This window comes from Nyctereutes procyonoides, unplaced genomic scaffold (assembly GCF_905146905.1).
Source record: "Nyctereutes procyonoides isolate TBG_1078 unplaced genomic scaffold, NYPRO_anot_genome, whole genome shotgun sequence".
In the NCBI taxonomy this organism is placed as follows: domain Eukaryota; kingdom Metazoa; phylum Chordata; class Mammalia; order Carnivora; family Canidae; genus Nyctereutes; species Nyctereutes procyonoides.
In genome coordinates this window covers 39,367,211-39,393,450 of record NW_026575043.1, presented here as the reverse complement: position 1 = coordinate 39,393,450, position 26,240 = coordinate 39,367,211, and the positions used below count along the sequence as shown (strand labels likewise).

Below are 26,240 nucleotides of genomic sequence, written 5' to 3'. Positions count from 1 at the left end.
TTTTATTTATTTATTAGAGAGTGTGTGTGCATGAGTAGAGGGAAGGGCAGAGGAACAAACAGACTCCCTGCTTCATGTGAGGCTCCATCCTAGGACCCTGATATCATGACTTGGGCCAAAATCAGACGCAAGTCCTTTTGCTAGTTGTAGAAAGAGAGACTCAGGGAGATTTGGCACCCAAGGTCACACCACTGGTAAATAAACGTTCTGAGGTTAAACCCGGGATCCTCTGAGTCAAAGCCTGGCCTCTTCTAGGGAGCCTGCCCTTTCCTCTCACCTAGGAAATTTCTGCATTCCCAACGAAGGTCCTTTCAACTTGTCCTGACAACTCCCATGCTGTCTATACTGTGTGACTGACTGTCTTTCAGAACCACACTAGGGGACTGTTTAACCTGCAGATCAAGAGAATCTTGTCTTGGCGGGATTGGCCATCAAGACACTATTTTAACTCTCTTGAAAGCTTATATTTTCTTGATTGCTCATAATTTTCCTCTTTCTTTTTGCTTTTTAATTTTTTAAAAAGATTTTATTTGAGAGGGAGAGAGAGCCAGAGAGAGAGCACGAGCACGAGTGGAGGGGAGGGGTAGAAGAAGTAGCCCCCCCTGCCCCCCTGCCACTGAACAGGGAGCCTGATGGAGGGCCTCAATCCCAGGACCCCAGGATCATGACCTGAGTAGAAGGCAAACGTTTAACTGCCCTGATTTCCCTCTTTCTTATACACAACTCATTTCAACTAATACTTTTCAAATACCTGCTCTGGGCATGGCACCTTCTCAGGGGCTATGGAAAATTTAAAGACAAACAAGATTTAGGCCCCGGCCTCCTGGAACTTCCAGTTTGTCAGGGTGTGAGATAGACACATGTGGAGCCACATCCAGGGTGGAATTCAAACTGCTGATGAATCTGCTAGCTTTCTAGAGGAAGTGGCATTTGACAGTGACCTTAAATGACCCATAGGCTCTTGCTGGTGGCTTAGGAAGAGAAGGCAGAAAAAGCAACAGGAGCAAATGTTTGGAGAAGAGAGGACAGTAGTCCTTTAAAACTGAAGCAGGGTTTTAGCAATGTGGGAGTCATGGAATTAAAGCTAGGTTAGCTGCCACCCTGAGGTGAGGACCTCAATTGCCAGGGCGGCAGCTTGTGCTTGAGTGGAGTGGAGTAGAGTTCCATTTCAGTCTCAGAGTTGACTCTTGGCCTATTGACATCTAATCCAGAATTTCCCTTCTCAGAGGCTGAGGTATCAGGCTATTCATCTTTGAGTGTGTCTTCTGGATGCTATCAGCACTTCTGGGCTCTAATCTGCTGCTGGCTGGTTTAGTAACAGAAAATTCTGCTGACTTCAGGACTTTTTAAAATTTTTTTAACCAAAAATAAGCCTTTTCCATGAAACTGCCCCTCAAAAAAAATTGCTTCTTTTGTTTCTCCTTTCCTGACTGTATATGGAAGAGAAACTATTGCCTATTAAAGGAATGATCTTCAACCAGATGGTGGTGATTCCCCCCCCCCCCCCCATTAGGCCTTGTGTCCCGAAACCGCCCTGAGGAGGAGGACCAATACTGGCTGAGTATGGGCAGAACGTTCCACAAAGTGACGCTGAAAGATAAGATGATCACAGTGACACGTTATCTTCCCAAGTGAGTCCTTGGAAATTTTGGGTTTTCACATACTGGCCTGAATGGTGTCCACATACTACATACTAACTTCTGTTTATAATGCATACTGTACACATAGTGAATTATGTGACACATAATTAAAACCAAGATAGGTTGAGTGGTTGGTTTTTCTTTTCTTGGAATTCCTTTTGTTTTCCAGTGTTATTTTACTATTGTAGCTCACCTGCCTCTAAAAGGGATTTTTTTTTTTCTAAAAGGGATTTAACTCAACTTATAATGGTTAGCCTGATCCTTAGCAAGCCAATTAAAGATAAAGAAAGGGAGGATGAAAGAATGACAAAGTTTAAAAACTGAGAAATTTCCATTACCAGTCCCCCAGGATGGGTTGTTTACTGCCCTTGAGGATTGAATGCCAAGGATGGTGCTAACTATATTGAGATGGAAGGGTCCAGAAGAACTGGGGGAGTGAGGGAGGGGAGTGATTCTATTTCGGACTTCTGGGCATGCCCTTTGTTTTTCAGGTACCCTTATGAATCTGCCCAGATCCACTACACCTACAGTCTCTGCCCTTCCCACTCAGACTCGGAGTTCGTCTCTTGTTGGGTGGAATTCTCCCATGAGCGGCTGGAGGAGTACAAGTGGAATTACTTAGATCAGTATATCTGTTCTGCTGGCTCTGAGGACTTCAGGTCAGAGAATGTGCTTTGGTTTTCCATCTGGCTACCTTGGATGTGCCTGAATTTTAACACACCTGTCTTTTTTTCTGATTACAAGATGATCTTTGTTTTAGAAAAAATGGAAGAACAAAAGCACATCTGCATTGGGTTAAAAAACTCAGTGATAAGGGGATCCCTGGGTGGCTCAGCGGTTTGGCACCTGCCTTCGGCCCAGGGCGTGATCCTGGGATCAAGTCCTGCGTCGGGCTCCCGGCATGGAGCCTGCTTCTCCCTCCTCCTGTGTCTCTGCCTCTTTCTCTCTCATGAATAATAAATAAATAAATATTTAAAAAAAAAAACTCAGTGATGAGGTGGATGGTGGTGATGGTTATACAACAATGTGAATGTACTTAATGGCATAGAATTGTACACTTCAGGATTGTTAAAGTGGTACATTTTGTTTTGCGTGTTTTGCCACAAAACGATGACAGAAACTTCAGTGATAAAGTGCTCTTTGATAGAATGTCAGTGTAGATCATGTTCTTAACCTTTTTCTTGACTACCTGTGGTGTCTCATTTTATTTTTAATTTCTGTGATTGTGATTTATGATTGTGATGATAAAAAGCCACAACCCCACTGGGTCTGGGTGCACAGAAGCATCCTGACATCTCTGGGATGGAAATTAGAAGCACCCTTTGTGGTCTTCTTCTAGATCTTGTGTTTCAAATGAAGCCATGAGATGTGGCATCAGATGAACACATACTCAAGGGGAGATGGCCCTCACATACCAATTCCAAAGACAGGGTTGAAATGGAACCTTCATTGCGGATACTTTTTTTTTTTTTTTAAGATTTATTTATTTATTTGGTGGGGGGCATGTGTGAGTGGAGAGGAGGGACAGAGGGAGAGGGAGAGAAATTAACTCCATACTGAACACAGAGCCCAACATGGAGCTCAATCTCATGATCTGAGTTGAAACCAAGAGTCAGACACTCAACCCACTGACCCACCCAGGTGCCCCGAGAGTGCTTTTATTATCTGCTTGTGCTAACCACCACCTCTTTTCTCCCTTTGGCCCTTCTCAGCTTAATTGAGTCTCTGAAGTTCTGGAGGACCCGCTTCCTGCTGCTGCCAGCCTGTGTCACTGCCACTAAGCGCATCACAGAAGGGGAGGCCCACTGCGACATCTATGGGGACAGGCCTCGGGCAGACGAGGAGGAGTGGCAGCTCTTGGATGGCTTTATCCGCTTCGTGGAGGGTTTGAACCGGATCCGCAGGCGACATCGCTCAGATCGCATGATGCGGGTAGGGCTCTGTGGGCCCCTTGGGGTCTGGGCTTGGTCTCTTCCTGTCTCGGGGCCCTCTTTTTGGCCAGTTTATTTACTCTACAAGTGTCCACCATTTCTCTTAAATCCAAAACAGTGTGTTTTCCTCCAGTGAAGGGTAAAGGAAGGAGGGATAGGGTCACCAGGCAGCCAGTGGGCAGTGTTGTGTGGCACCTGAGGACACATAGCTCCTTCATGTGCTTCCCAGGTGAAACACCATGTCAAGCCAACTGCTTCTCCTGGGTTACTGAGCAAAAGTCACTTGAGGGTAACAGCAGCAATACTTGCTTACTCTTATATCACTTTTAGAGTTTCCAGCACCATGGGCATTCATTCACATACTACCCAGTGAGGACACTGAGGATCATGGGGTTGGGATATGTCTGAGGACACCCATCCAATAAAGGACAGGTCTGGAATTCTGGGCATGTGTATGTACAGTTCTATGAATTTTAACAGATGTGTAGATTCATGTAACCACTATAGCTATCATCAGGATGTAGAGTATTTCCATTACTCCCCCAAAATCCCTCATGCTACCCTTTATAGTCACATTTTGCCCCCATCTGTAACCCCTGGCAGCCACTGGTCTGTTCTCTGTCACTATACTGTTGTCTTTTCCAAAAGTCATGTGCACAGAATCATATAATGTAATCTTTTGAGAAACTGCCTTCTTTCACTCAGTATAATGCCTCTGGGATTCATCCAAGTCTGAAATTCCTTTTCAGTGTGAATAGTATTGCATCACTAACTGATTTTTTAACCCCAAGTTCAGCATTCTTCCCTGCACACTGGCTACCCTTTGTACATAACATTGCTGATGATTAGAAACATCTCAAAAAAAAAAAAAAAAAAAAAAAGAAGAAGAAAGAAAAAAAGAAACATTTCCAAAAGACCTTGCATGGTGGAAAGAGCTTTGGTCTTGAAACCAGATGATTAGAACTTGACCTCCAGCTTCAGTGAGATTTGGGATAAGTCACTTAATTTCTCTGGGATTCAGTTTCTTCTTCCATGACTTAGGTAAAACATTTACTTCCTAGATCCATGGTAGGGTGGAACGATCTGTGGAATCCACCTCAAAGAGGCAGTTTTGAGTCAACAGGCATTCAAACCTTCAGTTCAAGCAAAAAGCAGTTTTCAGGATTTACCAAATAAAAGGAGCCCATGTTGCTTGCCTCACTGAATTGGATTTCCAGAGCCTGAAGCACAACAGATGCGGCAGGCATGCTCTGAGGAAGCCCACTTGGGCTGATGGCCTTGTCTCCTTTTCTCTGCTTTAGAAAGGGACCGCCATGAAAGGTTTGCAGATGACTGGGCCCATTGCCACACACTCCCTTGAGTCGACTGGCCCCCCAGTTGGGAAGAAGGGAACCTCAGCTCTGTCCGCCCTGTTGGAGATGGAGGCCAGTCAGAAGTAAGTGCCTGCTTGGGGAAAGACTCATCCCCACCCCACCGGCTACAAAGGTTTTCAGTGCCCCACCTTGTGAGTGGGGGTGAAGTATGATTTCTGTCTGCAAGGAGCCTGAAATTAAGAAGATGTATGTATACATGAGCAGAAAGCTGGGTTAATACCCAGTAATTGCCAAATAACATGAAATATGCCAGAAATTATAAACTTGCAGTCTGGGGCTTAATTTGAACTACGGATACATTTGCTTTGGCCCACATAGTGGGGTTTCTTTGTTTGTTTATTTGGTTTTTTTTAATAGATTTTATTTTTTAGAGCAGTTGCGGGTTCAAAGCAAACTTGAGTGGAAGGAACAGATTTCCCATATATCCTGTCTCCATACCTGCATGGCATCCTCCATTGTCAACATCCCCCACCAGAGTGGGACATTTGTTATAACTGATGAAGCTGCAGTGACAAATCACCATCACCCAGTGTCTGTAGTTTACATTACAGGTTACTCTTGGTGTTGTACATTCTGTGGGTTTCAGACAAATTTATAGTGACATGTAGCTACCACTACAGGAATAGTTTCAGTGCCCTAAAGACACAAAATATTTTTAAAATATCTGAGCCACATTTTTTTTTAGTTTGAAGATTTCAAATGCAAATTGGGATTTTATATGAATTTGTATGTTAGAAACTGTATAGTATACACAACATGGTATATATCATACATAAAATAATATATTACAGATAATACAACATAACACCATATTATAGATAATAGATAAAAATCTAGCCTTTCTAGAAATAGAATAGCCTCAGTTACAGTACTGGGTCCACATGCATACCCAGCCAGGTGAGGGCTGGTACTTTAGAATGGGCATATACTTTCTGGTTTATCAGAGAACCAGCATATCCTCTGGTCCTGGACTTGCATGTGACCTGGCCAGCTTCTCTAGGCATTTGTGTGGTCCCTTCATAAACAGTTAAGTGCTCCATTTCCCAGGACACTGGCGGGGCCATGTCTTGCCTGGGAAAGCAGTGACAGCATCCCAGGAGGTAGGATTTGAGTTGGCCTCACAGGAAAGGAAGCATCTATACAGAGGGGTGGGGGCAAGAAGGCACTTGGGCAAGAGGAAGTAATACCTTTATGTACAGGTGGCACCCACTCTGGGAGCCTTCACTGCCCCTTCATCCTCCCAGCCAACTCAGATTCTGCTTCCTAGCATTCTTGGCCAACATCCGTTAGAGCCCTTACCATAATTTTACCAAGATTTACTCACATTCCCTGGACCTGCCTGTTCTCTGAGGACAGAGGCTGTGTATTGTGCTTGGCACATAGGATGTGCACAATAAATAGTCATGAAATAACAGAGGAAGAGTCCCTGTACAGATGTTAGGGGAGGTTAGACCTTGTCTGTCTGGTGTGAGAGGTTGTGTCGTGCCCAGCAGGAACCTGTGTACATCAGACTTTCCAAAAGTAACATCAAATGAGCTTGAGGCATACTCAAGACAGGTGGAAAGCTGGATGCTAAGCTGTCCTTTTATGTTCTCATTGGAAGAGAGATCCTTTGCAAGTTTCTTTTTTTTTTTAATGGAAAATTTCAAAACAGCTAAAGTAAACTAGGAGAAAATCCTAGTTTAAATCCCTGTTACTTATCATGCAGTTTCGATGGTCACCAACTTATGGCCAATCTTATTTCATTCATATTCCACTTGCTCTCACCTTCCTTTTTATTCTTTATTAAATTTCAGCATCATATCTCTTCATCTATATTTCAGTATGTATCACTGAAAGAGAAGTACCCCTTTATTTTATTTTTTTTTAAAGATTTTATTTATTTATTCATGAGAGACAGAAAGAGAGGCAGGCTCCAGGCAGGAAGCCTGATGTGGAACTCGATCGTGGGACTCCAGGATCACACCCTGAGTCAAAGGCAGATGCCCAACCACTGAACCACCAAGGCATCCCGAGAAGTACTCCTTTAAAAAAAAGTCCTAATACTGTCATTTATCTAAAAGGTTACAGCCATTTCTTAATATCATGAAATACTCAGTCAGTGTCTTTGGCAAGAAGTGTTTCTGGAGATGAGCCCCATGTACAGGAAGGCCCAGAAGGTGGGCCTCAAGAGGTGGAGACCCTTGGTAGGCTCTTACTAGTCAGGCAAGAGGCCACAGAGGCAGAAAGAGGGTGATAATGAATGGAAAGGAAGGGACACAGGAAGAGAAGGGAACCTGGCGGGGACACTATGGTGGTGCGGGGCAAATGAGAGGAAGAGAGCAGAGGTAGGTTAGGCTCCTTACTGAGGGCACTAGGTCCTCTTACCTTCATCTGATTGAGAGAAGAGCCCAGATCTCAGCCCAGCAGGTTCTCCCTGTAACTAATCACAGATCTTTCCTGCTGGAAAAAAGAACAAGGAACATATGTTGCTGGGAGGGGTGTGAAGCTGGGGGTGGGGGGATCTTATTTTAATTTGTCAGTGAGTCATCATTTAGTACGCTCCAAGGAGCCTCTTTCTGCTCAGACTAGAAGAGGAAGGATAGTTGGGGTGGTAGTGTCCTCCACCCCCCAGGCGAAGGGAGAGACTCTCAGCTAACCCCAAAGGGAGGCAGGACAGAAAGACCTGAGACTTACTCTCCTTACTCTCTTGGGTGCTCTTGGGTGACTTGCTACGTTTTCTCAATGTAGGAGGTAGAGCAGAGGGAGCCAGACCTTTATATAATATTTGCTCACACAGTGTTTTTTATTTGTGTGCTTTTCTTTTGCTTTTGGTGCACCAGGCAGATCTAGTTTTGTTTATCATGAAAAATAATGCTATGGTGATATGGAAAAGAATTTTTGAAATTTAACCTGTAGTCCTGCCATCTTACCATAAACTGTCAATTTCTTCTAGTTCTCATCTATTCTGTATCTGAAGTCATGTATGTTTAGTCAGGCTCTCGAGGAAGGGAGGTCCCAGTAGTCTCTGCCTTCTGCCAATTGTCTGCATGGCAAGGACCAGCCGGGGCAGCCGGTGCTGGCTCAGCTGCTCCTAACAGATGAGATAACCCGATGACAGCCAAGTCAGGGCAGAGACCACCAAAAGGCAGTTGTCACTGCTTCTGTGGAGGCTTGGCTGGCAACCCTGTGCCGGCAGAAGGCAGTGTGCCTCCGTGTATGTTTTCACATATACACGTATATAGTATAACTGGTGGTTTTCTGGCAGGTCCCCTTCTTCTAAATTTTTTTTTTAAGATTTTATTTATTTATTAATGAGAGACAGAGAGAGAGAGAGGGAGAAGCAGGCTCCATGCAGGGAGCCTGACATGGGACTCAATCCAGGGTCTCTAGGATCAGGCTCTTGGCTGAAGGTGGCGCTAAACCGCTGAGCCACCCAGGCTGCCCAGTCCCCTTCTTCTGAGCCATTAGACAAGGAGCCTCCAAGGGCAAGGACAGGGTCTTACTTGCCTCTGAATCCCTGGTTCCTAGTCCACAGATTATCACAAGCAAGGCAACTCAGTAAATGGGGATTGTCGTGTGCATCTGAGGGGACACTGGGGGTAACCAGGGCTTCCTGTCCCCGCAGCCTCGGAGAAGTACAAGAGAATGTCACAGTGTGCATTTTGCGGATGAGGCTCAGAGGAAAATACATTTCGATGTGATAGAGACAGTGTGGTGTAGGGACATGGGAAAGAATTGAGCATTTGTTCTGCTTTTCCTATATGAATTACACCTCAGAGTAACCAAGTAATTGGTGTAGGGCAGTTTGTCTTTTTTCAGCACTGCAGCTAATAGGTATAGAAGGAATGATAGACTGTTACCATGTTTGATTTTTAATGAACTTGTAGATTTCACAGAGATAACCAGTGGTGACTAATATCACCAGAGAGAGACCACCAGACATTATAGGCCTCCAGATAGAAATATACAACACCACTTAAGAAGAGTTCTTGCCTAAAATTGAACCTGAATCTGCTTAAGCCATTAGATATAACTTCCAGTTCCCAGGAAGTACAAGGCACAGAGGAACTCAATAAACAGTAAAGGGAGAAAATCAGCACATCCAGACTCTGAATTTACAGGGCAAATGAGCTAATTTCTTTGACAAATAAATTGTAAAGATAAAGAGAAATGAAGAGGAACTTATGGCTGAAAAGAGAGCTGAGAGACATTAACTTACTGCAACGTAGGAACCTTCATTGAAACCTGTTTTGAACAAACTGTACAAATAATTTTGGGGAGACAGTTGAGGAAATATTTGATATTAGAACATTTTTAAGTATATTGGAATTGTGGTTATGTTTTTTCTTTTCCTTTTTAAAAATTTTATTTATTCATGAGAGGCAGAGAGAGAGAGAGAGAGAGAGGCAGAGACGTAGGCAGAGAGAGAAGCAGGCTCCATGAAGGGAGCCCAATGTGGGACTTGATCCCAGGACTCCAGGATCACAACCTGAGCCAAAGTTGGACACTCAAGCGCTGAGCCACCTAGGCATCCCTGGTTATGTTTATTCAAGTTATTTTCTTTTGGGGATACAGTATATGCTGAAGTTCTTGTGAGTGAAATAATATGCATCAGTTTTGCTTCAAAATAATTGGGATGTGTAGGTAAGGGGTATAGATGAAACATGAAATTCGGGGGAGTGCATTTGTAGGGATTCATTATCTTATCCTTTTTACTTTTGTTTGTGTTTGAAATTTTTCCATAATAAAAACTAGGGGGAAAAAAAGAGTATAACATGTTACCATGGAAACTGATTTTTAATCTCCAGTATAAGATTACTTGACAATCTGTAACAAACATGTCAGAATTTAAGAGTAGAGAAGTGACACAGACTAGGTTCTTGGGGGAGGCAGACAAGAGATGGAGTTTATTAAGGAGAGTCCATGGGCTCAGCATGTGTAGGAGGGAGGAGGAAGCAAGAATGGACAGAGGGAGAAGCCTAGGTGCAGTGCAGGCCCAATGACAGCCTTAGGCCACCTCATTCAAGCTCTAGAACTAGAACAGCCTTCAGAGATGAACCCAGTTGGACCAGCATGGCCAGACCTGTACATCCCTTCATTGATCATTCCTTGTGCGTGGGCAGCTGTGGGGGAGGGGGAGCAAGAGCTTGAACAAAGCTGCTCTGCACTTGGGGCTGTCCCTGAAGGGCTGACAGCAAAGCCTGCTGGGCAATAGGCCCAGCTACTGTGGCAGCAAGGTCACAGCAGAGGTATCTGGATGGTGCCTCACAGTGTCCACCACAAGAAGTCTTTGTTACAATAATAATGAAGATTTAAGATTATAATGTGAGACTTCTGGAATCTACCAAATAAAAATTCAGTGATGTGTTGAAGCAACCTAATTTGGGGGAGCATTTAAGTTATACTAGCTCATAAATATCTTTAGTACAGGTAAAAGGAAAATAAACGTGGAAACATGCTTTTATGTACATTAGAACTGAGATGGGATAAAATATAAGAAAACCATAGTTCATTCTTGGATTATGAAATAGTGTCAGATTTGTGTGACTGAGGGGATATAAACGTGTGCGTTTGAAAAGTTAACATATAAACCTTCAAAATGTATGGAGAGTCAATTCCACATATAGTTTATGCCACATGTTAATGCAGCACTAATTTTCAGAATGTGCTTCTACTGGTATATTTAATACAAACAGAACAAGTCTTCCCAGAGGATTAAAAAAATAATGATGTTCATGGATGGAGTCACTCCAACCTTGTCACTTGACCTTTCAAAGTAAAACCTTTCAAATTATCAGGTACTGCCATAGTGATTTTTAAATTGAGCTCTTTTCTTATTTATCTTGGGAGGACTGGTGATTGCTCAGGACAATGAATGTAATTAAGGGTATTGTGTTGGCCTGAAGGAGAAACAAAGCAGAAGTGTATGTTTCAGAGGTGACAACAGGACTGTCTTCATTTCATCTTGGCTAACATGGGCCCTTTACCAGGGGACTTTCAGCAAGCTACAGACCTGTGTTTTTCCATCTTTCAGGTGCCTAGGAGAACAGCAGGCAGCTGTGCATGGTGGCAAGAGCGCCTCCCAGCCAGCTGAGAGCAGCAGCGTTGCCATGACTCCCACCTACGTGGACAGCCCACGAAAGGTAAAGGGAGCCACTCCAGCAGAAAGCTGCCTGGTGCTCTCAGGGACCCAATGTGGAGGGAAAATGAATAGCCGTTCTAATCTAGGGATGAGTGTGCTGAGGATTTCATGAATTCTACCCTGAGCCCTCTTAAGCATTATGATTTCTATAGAAGTAGTTTCTGCTTGCAATTTTAAGGAAGTTAACTGCTAGATAAATGCAGATGCAACATAGTCAAATTAAACTATATTGGTCAAGTCCCAAGATCTGGCTCAAGCTGTGAAATTGGCCATCTGGTTTTCCTTCAGCCTCATCTTTGGCTCTCCTAGACGGGTGGTAGAAAGCTACTGGGGCAGCTCCTAAGAGAGCTCACTCTTTGATAAAGAAATTCCCATGAGTTTGCTTAAACTACTGAGAAATATAATCAAATGGAAGCATCCTGTGGGGGAAAAGATCAAAGCCTGAGGCCTCTGTATGGAATAGAGAGTACAATAAAGGGGCCAAACCTCCATAGGTCATGCTTTTTGTATCCTTTAAGACCAATAAACATGGCTCTGTCTACTTATTCAGGGAAATTCAGAATGTGAGATCATTCTGGTATGGGAGGGTGAGCTACTGTGCATTCTCTTATCTGGTCTTTATTGCTAGGAGATGGAAGAGATTCAGTAGATGTATTTTATTTTTCAAAACTGTGGCCAATTTGTATACTTGTCAGTCTTATCTATGTATTTGTTTATTTCACTTCCATATCTTGAAAATTTTCTAGTCAAGTATTTTTCAAAAACATGATTTTTAAAAAATACATATTTCATCATATGGATAGACCTTCATTTATGACTTACTTTTTTGTTAAAAATGTGGATTTCTGATTTTTAAAAATAATTTTGGGTAATTATCCCATACGTTTTTACAGTTATTCTACACTATATCACAATTATAAATAATACTGCAAACAACATCTTGGCACATAATTATTTAAACATATCTCTTATTATTTCTTCAGGATAAATTTATCCCATGAGGATGCAGGGATTAAAATCTGAGAAAGAGTGTCAACTGAGGCTGTAGACAGCTTATGTATTCTATAAATTAGAAGTTGGCAGACCTAAATAAATATTTTAGACTTTGTTAGCCAAGAGGCAAGATCAAGGCTATTATGTAGGCACTTTTTTTTTTTAAACGTAAATACTTGTACATCCATTTTAAATTTTAAAAACCACCCTTAGCTCACAGACTACAATAAACCAGTAGCCAGATTTGGCCTGCAGGTTGCAGTTTGCTCACCCAGCCCTGGGAAATGACTTTAGGTACAGTCCCAAGGATAGTCTGCATAAAGAATGATCTGTCGGTCAAGGAAGAATCTTTTCACATTTATATAAATCTCAGCAGTGGTTAGCACCTCTGCTTCTATATGTTCTAGCAGAGAAGGGACACAGATGAAACAATGAGAGTACATAAGCACCCTGTGTGTGGCCCACTAGCTGTTACCCATACTTATTGCCATCTTTGAGAATTAAAACCAATGCCTGGAACAGTACTGAGAACTTACGGAACCACAAGCTCTAAGGTTAAAATGCACCAATGGCCAAATAGTAGATTGCCCTTTGGAACATTCTCATTTTCCAACTTAACACCAAAATCTACATGGATGGTTATCGTTTGTAGCAGATGTAGATCCCCAAGTAAGTTGAGAGAAACAAAGATTTTATGAGATGGCCCAAGGGAAGACCTGTGGGTGCCATACTCAGAAATGCCAGCAGTCTTCAGTCAGTGTCTTGTGTTGGATGTGGAGAGGGATCCCTGAAATTGCATCTCCACAGCCACATGTATCCATGGTTTGTTACTTAAATTTGAAGTGGTTGATGGGAAATGGCAGCAGTATTGATAAAATGGACACCCACATATTTCAATGATTCTACTTTGAGAATTGAAGAAAAGTTGTAAGAAAGCAGACCTGCAGATGTATCAAGTGCCATTTCCAAATTTCAGTGATAATGCATAAAAAGTAAAAATATTTTGAAGGGACAAGAGGTTACTTCTTAAGAAAGATGAAAGGAAGGGTCTTCAGGAAAGTCCTCTGTGTCATTTTTGTTTCAAATACATGACAGCTTATATTCCACAAGAATAAGGTTCAGAAAAAAAAATTAAAAAAAAAAAAAGAATAGGGTTCAGAGGAAGGCAGTTTGAGATCTCCCCACCCCCACCCCATGAGTGCATGTTTCTGACACTATATATATCTCAACTTCTTGGTTATTTTGTTATACAACCAGTGGAGGAGAAGGTATTGCTGCTTCTGGATCCCCTGTTTGCTTAAAAAATTAAGCACCAACTTTTCCTGCAGTGAATCCTCTTCTCCCATCTGGCTGCCATATTTATTAACAGGCAGAACTGAAAACCTCAAACCTCAAACCTTGGAGAGATACAGAATCTCTCCAAGAGGGGTGCTGGTCACCCAGCCAGGCGGGAGGCCAGGAAGTGACCCCTGAAGGCTTTCCCCCAGCATCCCCACCAAGCGGCTTTGTGGCCTTTTCCTCTCCCTTGACATAGGTCTGAATAAAGTTCAGAGCTATGTGGGAGGGTGCAATATCCAAGCCAGGCTCTGATGAGCCCTGAGGGAGCTTGGACACACCTTCTGTCCCTGTGCTTGTTCCCACACAAATGGGACGTTCTGCCCAGGAAGGTGTGAGTTCCTGCTAATGCTTTGCATTTGGATACAGTCTTTCTGGGTGGATCTCTCTCTCTCTTTCTCTTTCTTTCTTTCTTTTATCCCTCCATTCCCCTCCCATGCCCTTATTTCTCTCCTTCCCTCCTTGTTTTTATTTTTTATTTTTTCTTTCATACCCCTCTCCTTCCCAATGATTCACCATGGGTCCACATTCGTCCCTTCGCTCCTTTGTATTTGCTGCTGCTGCCACCGCTGCTTCCTCCTCCTCTGACTTCAGGACGGGGCCTTCTTTATGGAGTTTGTCCGCAGCCCTCGCACAGCGTCATCCGCCTTCTACCCACAGGTCAGTCAAACTCAGAGGGCTTTGCAGCCCACGCATGCCTGCCTCATCAGCAGAAGCCTTCTGCTTGGCTCTGAACAGATGGAATGGGGCTGAAATTGAGTTTGAAGGGCAGCTGAAATTGAATTTGGTCTCAGAGGTGTGCATTCCCTACCACGGGGTTGGTGGTGGCAAAGGGGGACGCGGATGATTAATGCAGGAGAGCAGATGATTATATCAGCATTGACGCATGTGTTTCCTAAGTCTACCTGTCTGTTCCACATAGTTGCCAGTGATTCTCTGCCACATTAGCAGCATCTTCCCTTTTAGGTGTTCTGTCCATATAATATAAGCAACATGAAATAGCTTTCTTAAGGACTGAACACTTAACTTTTTTCTTCTCAGTACAACCTCATATATTCATAGCAGTGTGGCAGGAAGTGGTGCAAATAGCACTTATTAATAGGCATATGCTTTGTTGTAGGCTAATGGTAGATGACTGTGGGCAGCTCACCTCACCTCTGGACTTTCCTTAACTCATTTGTCAAATAAAAGGTTCAGACTAGAGACTTCCACAGGCCTTCCAAACCTAGTCTTCAGTAGCTCCATGCCAAACATGTAGTATTCTATCATTTCATCCTTACTATGTGGCCTATGAGTTAATTTATCCCAAGTCGACACATGGAGAAATTGGAGGACAAAGAAGTTATGCTTTACACTGTGCAGGGTAGAGCTGGGATTTAAATCCAGGACCAAAAGCCTTGACTCATGACCCCTGCTCAGTAACTGGCTTCTCCAATTCAGTAATTCTGATAGGTCCTAGGGAAAGAGAAACTGGAATACTTGCCCTTTATCGAGGGCTCTAAGTATATGAAGTTGACTTAGTTACAGAGATTTGAAGGAGTTAAGGTTAATGCAGAGTCAGGCGGACTAAGGTGGACAGAACTTGGGAGGTTCAAGGGCAAAGGTTAAGGAATCTCTATTTGGCAAAAGTGAGAAAACCAACATTGATTGAGTCCTCACTCTGCCACTTACTGTGCAAAGGGCTTTGCACACAGTCTTCACAACAGTCTATGAAGTGTAGGTGTTATTACCCCATTTTCCAAGTGAAGAAACTGAAGCTTAGATGTGGTCAAAGGCACACAAGCCATGAGTGGCTGAGCCCCTGCACCATTTAGCACACCATGCCTGGAGGCAAAGGGGGTATTGAGTCTTGGAGTCTTCCCGTTCTTAAGAGGTCCGATGGTGCTGTGTCTGTCTGTGCAGGTCTTCAGAGGTCTGTACTTGCCTTTTCCCAGTGAGCTGTGTGACCCTGGGCAAATCTCTGTTAGGATCTCTGAGATCTAATCCAAGAATCTCTGATCTCTGAGCGTGGGAGGCATGCTGCATTTTTGGTTTAAAACAAACTTACGGTAGACTTTTTAACCTTTTACTTTTTTTTTTAAGATTCTTTTTTCTTTCTTAAGATTGTATTTATTTATTCATGAGAGACACACACAGAGAGAGGCAGAGACATTGGCAGAGGGAGAAGCAGGATCCATGCAGGGATCCCGATGTGGGATTCAATCCCGGAACTCCAGGATCACGCCCTGAGTCTAAGGCAGATGTGCTTAACCACTGAGCCACCCAGGCGTCCCTAACCTTTTACTTTCTTTTTTTTTTTTTTAATAATTTTTATTTATTTATGATAGTCACAGAGAGAGAGAGAGAGAGAGAGGCGGAGACACAGGCAGAGGGAGAAGCAGGCTCCATGCACTGGGAGCCTGATGTGGGATTCGATCCTGGGTCTCCAGGATCGTGCCCTGGGCCAAAGGCAGGCGCCAAACCGCTGCGCCACCCAGGGATCCCCCTAACCTTTTACTTTCTAATAAGAAACTCTCTTGTAAAAAGTTTTGGACTTGGATTATAATTTAACATAAGAAGAATCCCTGGGTGGCTCAGCAGTTTAGCGCCTGCCTTTGGCCCAGGGTGTGATCCTGGAGTCCTGAGATCGAGTCCTGCATCAGGCTCCATGCATGGAGTCTGCTTCTCCCTCTGCCTGTGTCTCTGCCTCTCTCTCTCTCTCTCTCTCTCTCTCTCTGTGTGTGTGTGTGTCTCAAATAAATAAATAAATAAATATAATCTTTTTTTAAAAAAAGAATTTAACATAAGAAAAATTAGCAGAAAAAAAAAGAAAAATTAGCAGTTAGCAGAGCCATAAGATAATTGTTTTATAAATCCCATAATTAAATAGTAGTCCACATAGCTTCAGGTGGAGCAAAAGTGGACGAGTTCCCACAATTGGAAATCACATATAAAAATGAGCTGTTAGGAGAGGCACACAAAGTTTATATTACCTACCAAGAGTATTGTTAAGCTTACACATAAGTAAAAAAATTTTCTCTGCTCATATAAAGGGATCCTCTGTACTTACACAAAATGAAATTATGCTTTGTTTTTGTTTATTATTGTTGTGTTAAGATATACATAACATGGAATTTGCTGTGTTTGTTTTCTAACACACTGCATGGTGTGTGGAATGGGATGATGGAGTCAGAGGGCTCCTTTCAGATTTCATCTTCAGCCCTATATCAGGGAGCTGCTTTAGGCATGTTAATTAACCTCCTGAAGTTTCCTCATTTGAAGGAAATAAAAATATCTTCCTTGTAGGGTAGTTTTGAGGATTAGAAAAAAAATGCATTTCTCAACAGACTTCAAGGGAATGAAATACCATAGAGCATATTTCTGTGCATCATGCAGTTAAGTAATGGGTCAAGGACAACTAAGTAACTAAAAGAGCCAGACATGTTTGGAAACTAAGTAACATACTTCTAATAATGCAGGAGGCAGGAATAATCTTGAATGTTGCATGGGATGTGGTGGCTAGATACTAGATGGAATTAAGATAGGATCCCTACTGTGCCAGGTTTCTGTGTCCATTTCAGACATCTGATTATTAGAGCCTGCTCCCTATTCCTGCAGCCTCTGCTTTCCACCCTAATTCCCAGACTAGGAAGTGCAAAGAGTGGGTCATGAGCTCCTTTTTTTTTTTTTAAGATTTTATTTATTTATTCATGAGCAACATAGAAAGGGGCAGAGGCATAGGCAGAGGGAGAAGCAGGCTCCCCATGGGGAACCTAATGGGGGACTCGATCCCAGGGCCCCATCATCACCACCTGAGCTGAAGGCAGACACTCAACCACTGAGCCACCCAGGCGTCCCTGGGTCATGAGCTTCTTAACAGAATGGGGCTACATGTTAAAAGACTGTTAGTGTGGAGGCTCCAGTGTCAGACTGGTTGTGAGCCTTTCAGCAGCTGCACTAACCTCCCTGAACTTCGGACTTCTCATCTGTAGAATGGGGCTAATTGTGTTTTTTTTGTCGGATTGCTGTGAGAGGGAACTGAGATGAAATATCTGTGTGATTAGCTCAGACCCTGGCGTGTAGTAAATTCTCCATACATGTACCTGTGTGGGGGAAAAGGGAGGGAGAATAGGGGCTAGACGGTACCAGGTGGTGAATCAGTTTGATTGGGCCAGTCAGCTGTTTTCCCTGAATGAGAGAGAGGGGAAAAGAGAGAGAGAAAGAGAGAGAGAGAGAGAGTGTGTGTGTGTGTGTGTGTGTGTGTGTGTGTGTGTGTGTGTGTGTGTGTATAAAAATGCACTGGGCCTGGGTGACCTCTCCTATGCCTCTTGTCTCTGAAAATCTGCGATGACCCTGTTGGACCTTGCAAAGTTAAGTCCTCCGGCCCTGAGTCGCAAAGGTATGACCTGTGATTTTTGCCCCTCACAACAGCTTTCTCCTGAGAAGGAGCTCCTTTTAGCCAAGGGTGAGGAGGGCATCACCCAGACTGGTTCTACTCAGGGAAGAAAGTGCCTGTAAAATTAAAACAGACAGCAGTGCACACAGGATTCCAGGTAACAGGGCAGTGTCTTGGAAAATAGTTTCATGTGCCACCAATTCATCATCCTAATGATAATGAACATGTCATTCTGATAACCAGAACAGAGCTACTCAGTTCTCTCTGTGCCCTGCTCTCTGGAAATCAATTTTTATCATCACAAACTGACACAAGAATTTGGAGGGCATGAGAAACCCTTGGTAATGAAATTTTCCTCAGAAGTCAGCCTGATGCCTCTAGTTTGCAGTTTGGAGCTTGAAGGAATATCATGGTCAAGGGGACCGGTTCCTGCCACCTGAGGCCTGAGCTGGTGTTAGGCTTTCTTCCCTCTCTCATCTTCTGACCCCCAGCCAGTGACTCTCACAAGCAGGCATGGCTCAGGGGCTCAGCCCAGCAAGGACTCACCTGCTTCTCTTCACTTCCATCACCACCACCCCACCCCTGGTCCCTGTGACCATTTCTCAGTTTGTTCCTAAATCAGTCTCCATCATGATCTCTGCTTCCATAAAGGCCTTTGGCAGCCTGCATCCGGGGTTCACCTTTCCACAGTGTATTAGCTTGGGCTGCTATAATAAAACACCCTAGGGCAGCCCCGGTGGCTCAGCGGTTTAGCGCCACCTTCAGCCCAGGGCCTGATCCTGGAGACCTGGATTCAAGTCCCACGTCAGGCTCCCTGCATGGAGCCTGCTTCTCCCTCTGCCTGTGTCTCTGCCTGTGTGTGTGTGTGTGTGTGTGTGTGTGTGTGTCATGAATAAATAAATAAAATCTTTAAAAAAACAAAACAAAACACCCTAGACTGGGGGCTTCATGAGGACATTGACTTCTTACAGTTCTTGAGGCTGAAAAGTCCAAGATTAGGGTGCTGGCACATTGAGTTCCTGATGAGGGGCCCTCTTCTGGCTTGCGGATGGCTGTCTTCTGTGTCCTCAGGTGGCAGACATAGGGAGCTCTGGTCTCTCTTCTTACAAAGACATTAATCCCATGGCCTCACCCTCATGGCCTCATCTAAACCTGATCAGTTCTCAAAAGGCCCCCACCTCCAAATATAATCACTTGGTGACTAGGGCTTCAACATATGAATTTTAGGGGCATCCATTCAGTCCATAACAAGTGGCTTTCTTTCCTTTAGGATAAAGGCCAAAATTCTTATGATGGACTGGAAGGTCCCGTGTCATCAAGGCCCGCCCTCCTCTTCTAGTCTCATCTTCTATCATTCTCTTCTTCACTCTTGGACCCCAGTGACAGGAGCTTTTCTCCACACTGCTATAGGCACCAGGTTTCCTGCTGCAGTGCCTTGGCACACATTGTTCCCTTGTTCCCGTGCCTGGTTAACTTAGTCATCTAGTCAAATCCTACATCTTAGATTCAAAGAGTTCCAGTGCCCCTCCTTTCAGCTCTTCTCCCAGTTCTACTTTTGTGTTTGTATGACTGGGATTTGATTAGTGCTTTCATGAGACTGTAAGCCCATGAGCTCCCACAGGGCAGCTGCGTATTGATTCTTCAGCACCTAGGCTGGCACTTGGGAGGACTTCATTAGGTACTGCCTTAGGCATACTGATGGGGAGATAGACACAAAAATGTTTATTTAAACAATGGAACAAAAAAAAAAAAGGAACCCTTTCTTTCCTAATGGATAATTTTTTTAACATTTTATTTATTCATGAGAAAGAAAGAGAGGCAGAGACATAAGCAAAGGGAGAAGCAGGCTCCTCACAGGGAGCCCGATGCAAGACTCGATCCCCAGACCCCGGATCACGCCCTAAGCCAAAGGCAGACGCTCAATCATAAGCCACCCAGGCGTCCCCCCAATGGATAATTTACACCAGACCCTGAACTATAACCCAACAAACATAGAACCATTAATTATGTGGGAGATTGGAGAAGGCTGCAAGCCCCCAGCAGGTGTAGGGTGCGATGGCCTCAGAGATGCTACCACAGGCCCCCAGGCTTTTGCAGAACACACTTTGAAGCCACGGTTGTTAGGGCTGCAGTTTTCAGCATGCTCACCAGAACCCTGGGAAATCAGAGTCAGTATGGGCTTTTTACCCTTTGATCTGTTTTCTGTCTTTGGAGACATGAGTAAACAAAAGACTCCTGTCCCCCAGGGCTCATTTCCCCCCAGAGAAACCTAGGGTCATCTTAATCAACCATTGCTCTAACCTAAACCATCCACCCTCAGTCAGGTTGTTATCAGAAATCTATGTGCAAGACTTTTGCCAAGAGCACAGTTTTACCTGCAGGACATTCATTTCATTCCCAGCTCCTGAAAACATGTTCAGCCTTGCTATGCATTTTTAATTTTTGAAGTGATTGGAAATATTTATAAATCAGGAAGTTTCATACAGAAACTGGTTTTCTGTCTTATATTGTAAAATTAGCTAGAAACTGGGCCTTGCTTCCTTCCCAGCGATAATCACATGACCTTGGAGCAGCCTGTGGCCTTTCCTTTTTTTTTTTTTTAAAATACTTAGTCAGCTGTGCCAATATATATCTACCAGTCCCTCTTCATACTTTTGTTTGCCACCTTTGCTCTAGAAGAGTGTTGTCCAGTAGAACTTGTTGCGGTGATGGAAATGCTCTGTATGTGTGCTATGCAACACAGATGGCTAGTCACACCTGGCTAGTGAGCATTTAATAAGAGGCTGGTGCAACTGAGGACCTGAATTTTACACTTTATTTTTTTAAAAATTTTTAAAGAAGATTTTATTTATTCATGAGAGGGAGGGAGAGACATAGGCAGAGGGAGAAGCAGGCTCCATACAGGGAGCCCGATGTGGGACTCAATCCCAGACTCCAGGATCACGCCCTGGGCCAAAGGCAGATGCTCAGCTGCTGAGCCACCCAGGTGTCCATACATTTTATTTTAATTAATTTCTATTTGAATAGCTGCATATAGCTAGTAGCTACTGTATTGCTTGGAACAGGTCTAGACATTTTTTATTTATTTTTAAAGATTTTATTTATTTATTCATGAGAGACACAGAAAGAGAGAGAGAGGCAGAGACAGGCAGAGGGAGAAGCAGGCTCCATGCAGGGAGCCTGATGTGGACTCGATCCCAGGTCTCCAGGATCAGGCCCTGGGCTGAAGGCAACGCTAAACTACTGAGCCACCCGGGCTGCCCTTTTTTTTTTTTTTAATTTTTATTTATTTATGATAGTCACACAGAGAGAGAGAGAGAGAGAGAGAGGCAGAGACATAGGCAGAGGGAGAAGGAGGCTCCATGCACCGGGAGCCCGACGTGGGATTCGATCCCGGGTCTCCAGGATTGCGCCCTGGGCCAAAGGCAGGCACTAAACCGCTGCACCACCCAGGGATCCCCCCCCCTTTTTTTTTTTTTTTAAGATTTTAAGATCTAGATATTTAAAATGATATCAGCACAGTACTTATTGAGACTCTGAATTTCACATTTTTTCCTACCCTTGTTTACTCTTTTTTTCACTTTTTCTATCCTTGTTCCCTGGATTTTCTCATTTATTTATTTTATCTTATTATATGTCTATTGATAACTTCTTTCTTTTTTTAGAGTGGTGCTGAGATATGAAAATATAAATAACCATTCAGAATCAGGGGTTGGGATGGACATATGGAAGAGGGAGGCTGTACTGTGGAGAAAATGTGGTTCAATTGAGATCGCACATCTCGAGCTTCTCCTGGGCATAGAGCTGTCCTAATATGGACATTCCTTGTCTCATGTCTGTTTTTCCTTCCCACTCCCAGATGGTAAGCTTCATGAGGGCCGGTGGGAAGAGGTTTGATTTGAAAAGATGTTACATCCTTCCCTGATAGTATAAACCTTGGAAAACCTGGTTATGGAGCTGAGAGTTATTCCCAAGCTCTCTGAATATGAAATTCTGTCACCAGTCCCTTTACGATGCCTCTAAATGCCCTAATGGAGCCAGGTGAGGGGAAACCAGGAATGCCACTTAGCCCATTTTGTCTCCAGGTAAGACAAAGCAACATGTTATGTCTACCACCCTCAAGTTACATTGGTAGGGTTGGACTGGCAGACTTGGCAGCTTCCTGGTGGCTGCCGGTACTCCAGTGTAAGGCAGTGGGGCTGACAGGCACATGAGTTGGAGGGTCCTTGGGGGTGCCTGTTGTGGATGGTGCTAACCTCTAAAGCATCCCTTGAGGGTCTCTCTCCCTTATCTCCCATGGCTTTGAGCATGTGGGAAAGAGGAAGGAGACAGGATTGGTGTTACTGTTGAGGGCTTGGTTGTTTAATTAACTAAATACCAGACTTTATTTGGTTTCACCAGTTTTTCTATTAATGTCCTTTTTCTGTTCCAGGATCCAGTCCAGGGCACCAAGTTGCATTTCGTTTTCATGTCTCCCTAGTGTCCTCTGGTCTGTGACAATTTCTGTCTTTCCTTGTTTTTTAATGACTTTAGAGAGTCTTGAGATAGATATCCTGCAGAATGCCTCTGAATCTGGGCTGGTTTGGGGTTTTTCTCATGGTGGAGTTAGGGGTTTTTGACAAGAATACCTCAGTGGTGAAGTATGCTTCTCATCACATCATACTAGGGGGTACATGGGATCCACAAAACTTCGCTGGTCACCTCATCAGTTGGTAGTATAATATTTACCAGCTGTCTTCATTATGAAGTTACTATCCCTTTCTATACTCTGTTCTTTGGAAGCAAGTCTCTAACAGTAGCCTACTCAAAAGAGGAGGGAGAGATTCAACTGCAACTCTTGAAGGCAGGGGTGTCCACCTCTGTAGGGAGAGTTTTGGACAGGTTCTTTTTTTAAAAAAAATATTTTATGTATTTGTCGTGAAAGACACAGAGAGAGGCAAAGACATAGGCAGAGGGAGAAGCAGGCTCCCTATGAGGAGCCTGATACAGGACTTGATCCCAGGACCCTGGGATCATGACCTGAGCCAAAGCAGATGCTCAATCACTGAGCCACCCAGGTGTCCCATTGGACAAGGTTCTTAAAATGGAGTTGCCTCCAGGACCTCTGGCTCGCTTAGTCGATGGAATGTGAATCTCTTGATCTCAGGGTTGTGAGTTTGAGCCCCACTTTAGGTGTAGGAATTACTTTAAAACAGTTTAACAACAAAAAAATGGAGTTGTACCCAACAGCAAGCACCTCCCTCCACTTGCCTTTTCTAGGCCTCTGCTGAAAGACATCCATCCAGCTTTCTTTGTCCTCCTATTTATTCCAAAAAGTTACTTCAGGTGGATTATGGAAGCAAATGCAACGTCCAGAATAAAACGTGACTAAATGGGGAAATTCAGGAAAAGAAAAACATAAGATAGAACATCATCTGAGGTCTTATAAAGTATCTAGAGTTTTGTGCTAAATTCAGTCCCAAAATATCTGGGAGCCAAAGAAAAGTGGGAAACCTCTATTCTAGGATTCAAGGTGGTCATAAGATAAAGACAAACCATTTGCTAGGGAGAAACATAACCTTTTCGTGGTATTAAGATCTAAGCAGTCTCTTGAGAGATGGACATTGTATGATACAGAGCAGGGGATCAGGAAACTATGGGGCAAATCTGACCCACCATCTACTTTTGTAGATAATTCTCACTGCAACAGGGCCACACCCATTCATTTCCATTGTCTGCTACTCCTGTTCTTCATGCTGAGTGGAGTGGTTTCAACAGGCCCATCTAGCCCATAAAGCCTAAAATAATTACCCTCTGCTCCTTTACCAAAAATGTTTGCCAATTTCTGATTTAGAGGATAACTCCTTAACCACATACCTGCTAAAATAAAGCTGTAGGAACCATATACATTTCTGGCAGCTTAGGTTGGTGGAGCAGATCTCAAGTGCCATAGATGAGAGTTAACCCACTACAGGAGTCTGGAAGGTGGCACCTAGAGCTGGATCTAGCCGCCCCGCCCCCCCCCACAGTTAGCTTCTTCATTTAATTTGTAGTACCTGTTTCTAAGTCTTGCTGGTTAGGGGCAGATGGTGATTAGTGATTGCAAGCTGCTTCTTGATGTACTTCTCTGTGTATTTATGGTGCTAGCAAAGTCTGTGTGGTCCTTTTATTGCAAATCATTGAGCCTGATGTAGGGGAATGGTTCTTTTAGAACTGGAGGCAACTTTGTATCCCAGGGCACATATGATTGTATTTGGAGATATTTTTAATTGTCACAGCTGGGAATGGGGAGTGGTGATGGGGGCTGGTGTTACTGGCATCTAGTAGGTGAAAGCCAGAGATGCTGCTCAACATCTTAAAAGGCACAGCTCCGTCCCTCAAAAGACTGATCTGGCCCCTAATGGCAATGGTGCCAAGGCTGAGAAACCCCATTTTAGAAGGAGTGATTTTTACAACATCCAACAAAATATTTGGTTATAGAAAGCTCCATTCTGAAGTATTCAAGAACCCCATATAAGAGGGACTAGGAATCAGATTTTTCCTGGAGTGCTCTGGAAGGCTTGCTATTCTCTCCAGATATCTGCCATGGGATACAGCCCTTCTAAGCAAATAGGTCATACTCCCATGCTCAAAGATGTTTGTTTAAAAGGAATGAGACCAATATAAAACCATTACATGAAGCAGAATTTGGCAGCTGCCAGAAGAGGGTTATAGAGATCCAAAGGAGAGGAGGAGAGAGAGAGAGAGAGAGAGAGAGAGAGAGAGAGAGAGAGAGATGGTTCTTCTTTGGGATCTGGAGTGGAGTGAGTCAGAAAACATTTTACTGAGGGAGCAGCATTTGAAATGGCCATCAAGACTGATAGGTTTTTAGCCTGTGCTTGTAGGGAAGGGCACCTCAGGTCAGCAGAACACACAGGATTAAACACACGGGGTTTGATTTGGCTAGAAATATGTATGTGGATGAGTAGCAAGCCATGCAGGGCCATCACAGGTCAGGGCTGTTTGTGCTGGATCCACAGGGCCCTGTGAGTTTGGTAGCTCATGGGGAGACCTGAAAGATTTCAGAGTCACGGAGTGATGGGATTAGAACTGTCTTTTAGAAAAAAAAAAAAAAAAAAAGAACTGTCTTTTAGGAGGAAGAAAATGGAGGTGGCTGGCAGGTGGGGTCTCCAGGGGAGAGGCTACTACAGTTGAGGAAGTTGATTAGGAGACTGTTAGAACCTTCCCCTGGTAGAACAGGCATGACTTAGAGATACATGTGAGTCAGCAGGGACAAGGTCACAGGACTAGGCCTCTCTTTAGAGGTAAAGCTGGAGAAGGAAGGGAGCTATTAGATGCCCCTGAGATTGAGCCTGGGCGCTTAGAAGGTTCATTGTCCTTCTGACAGACACGGGAAAGCAGGATTGGGATGGAAAAGGGTGAACCATGGTAAGGGAGGGCACTAGCTGGGATATTCATCCATTTGTCTCTAATTGTGTTCTCTCTCTCCCATTTCTCAGTCTCATGCTTCTGACTTCCTTACTGTTTCAGTGGAGATTCTTCTTTGGTGTATATCTGTGATATACACTGTGGTAGTGTATATCAGGATTGCTTCTGACTTCCTTACCGTTTCAGTGGAGATTCTTCTTTAGTGTATATCTGTGGTTGAGTCAGGGGCTGGAGCCATTTCTTTGGTTCTGGGGATTCACTGTGAACGATGGATTCCTGTCAGCCTTGGTGTGGGGTTCAGGAATTCCCATTGCTCTGATGGAAGGCACTCTGCACGAGACTGGGCTGGACTCCTTTAGCTCTTCTACCAGGGACCACTGGGGACTGGGAAGGAAAGAAGTATGGGAAGGACCACATATGTAAATAGCCTTAAAGAATTTTGTTGCTTTGTTCATTTTCAAATTTTCTACAGGTGTCTGTGGACCAGACGGCCACCCCGGTGTTAGACAGCACCAGTTTAGGGGTAAGCACAGGCCAGTCTGTGGACAGAGGCAACAGCCAGGCCTTTGGGAACTCCCAGAACTCAGGGGAACAGAGCTTCCCCTCTGCAAACTCCAGTGATAGCAGGTGAGATTCAGAATGCCCAAACTCATACTTCTGGCAGTGGGGATGGTCTGGCCTCAAAGGCTATGGAGCCTGGGGAGTCCAGAGTCCTGGGCCCAAGTTCTGACTCAGCCATGAGTTCTGCCTAGAAGCCCAGGCCAGTCAGGTCTTACCAGCACCTGTTTAATGGGGGCTAAGGATCTATGCCGTGCCTTCCTTACCAAACAGCTAAAAGGTACCCACAGAGACACAGAAAAGTGTCAGGCATCGTACAGGAGTGGGCTATGGGAAGGGGGCCTGGACCCAGTCTGTCCTGTTCATTATGGCACCTGGCGTGATGCCTGGTACATCATTGCAGGCAGTCAATATCTGCCACTTGAGGAAATGAAAAGCAGATAAGTTGCTGGTTGTGCTCGAATATGACTGTTCTTTTCCTATTCTTAAGTATCCAGAGGGAAA

General features: G+C 44.0%; 1 protein-coding gene across 12 annotated transcripts in view; it reads left to right on the top strand.

The window, feature by feature from the left end:
• Positions 1–26,240, top strand: part of DEPDC5 (DEP domain containing 5, GATOR1 subcomplex subunit) — a 122,876-nt gene that overhangs the window by 72,722 nt on the left and 23,914 nt on the right. For 8 of the 12 annotated variants that reach the window (XR_008664070.1, XM_055322368.1, XM_055322373.1 and 5 more), the window contains 7 exons: positions 1,514–1,631; positions 2,132–2,299; positions 3,353–3,572; positions 4,873–5,006; positions 10,961–11,069; positions 13,991–14,056; positions 25,651–25,805. Coding sequence is in view for 11 of the 12 variants with exons in the window: in XM_055322368.1 (XP_055178343.1) it covers positions 1,514–1,631; positions 2,132–2,299; positions 3,353–3,572; positions 4,873–5,006; positions 10,961–11,069; positions 13,991–14,056; positions 25,651–25,805 (970 nt within the window). In the remaining variant the exon portion in view is untranslated. The remainder of the gene's footprint in view (positions 1–1,513; positions 1,632–2,131; positions 2,300–3,352; positions 3,573–4,872; positions 5,007–10,960; positions 11,070–13,990; positions 14,057–25,650; positions 25,806–26,240) is intronic. The other 4 variants (XM_055322374.1, XM_055322371.1, XM_055322370.1 and 1 more) reach the window with 2 other exon arrangements.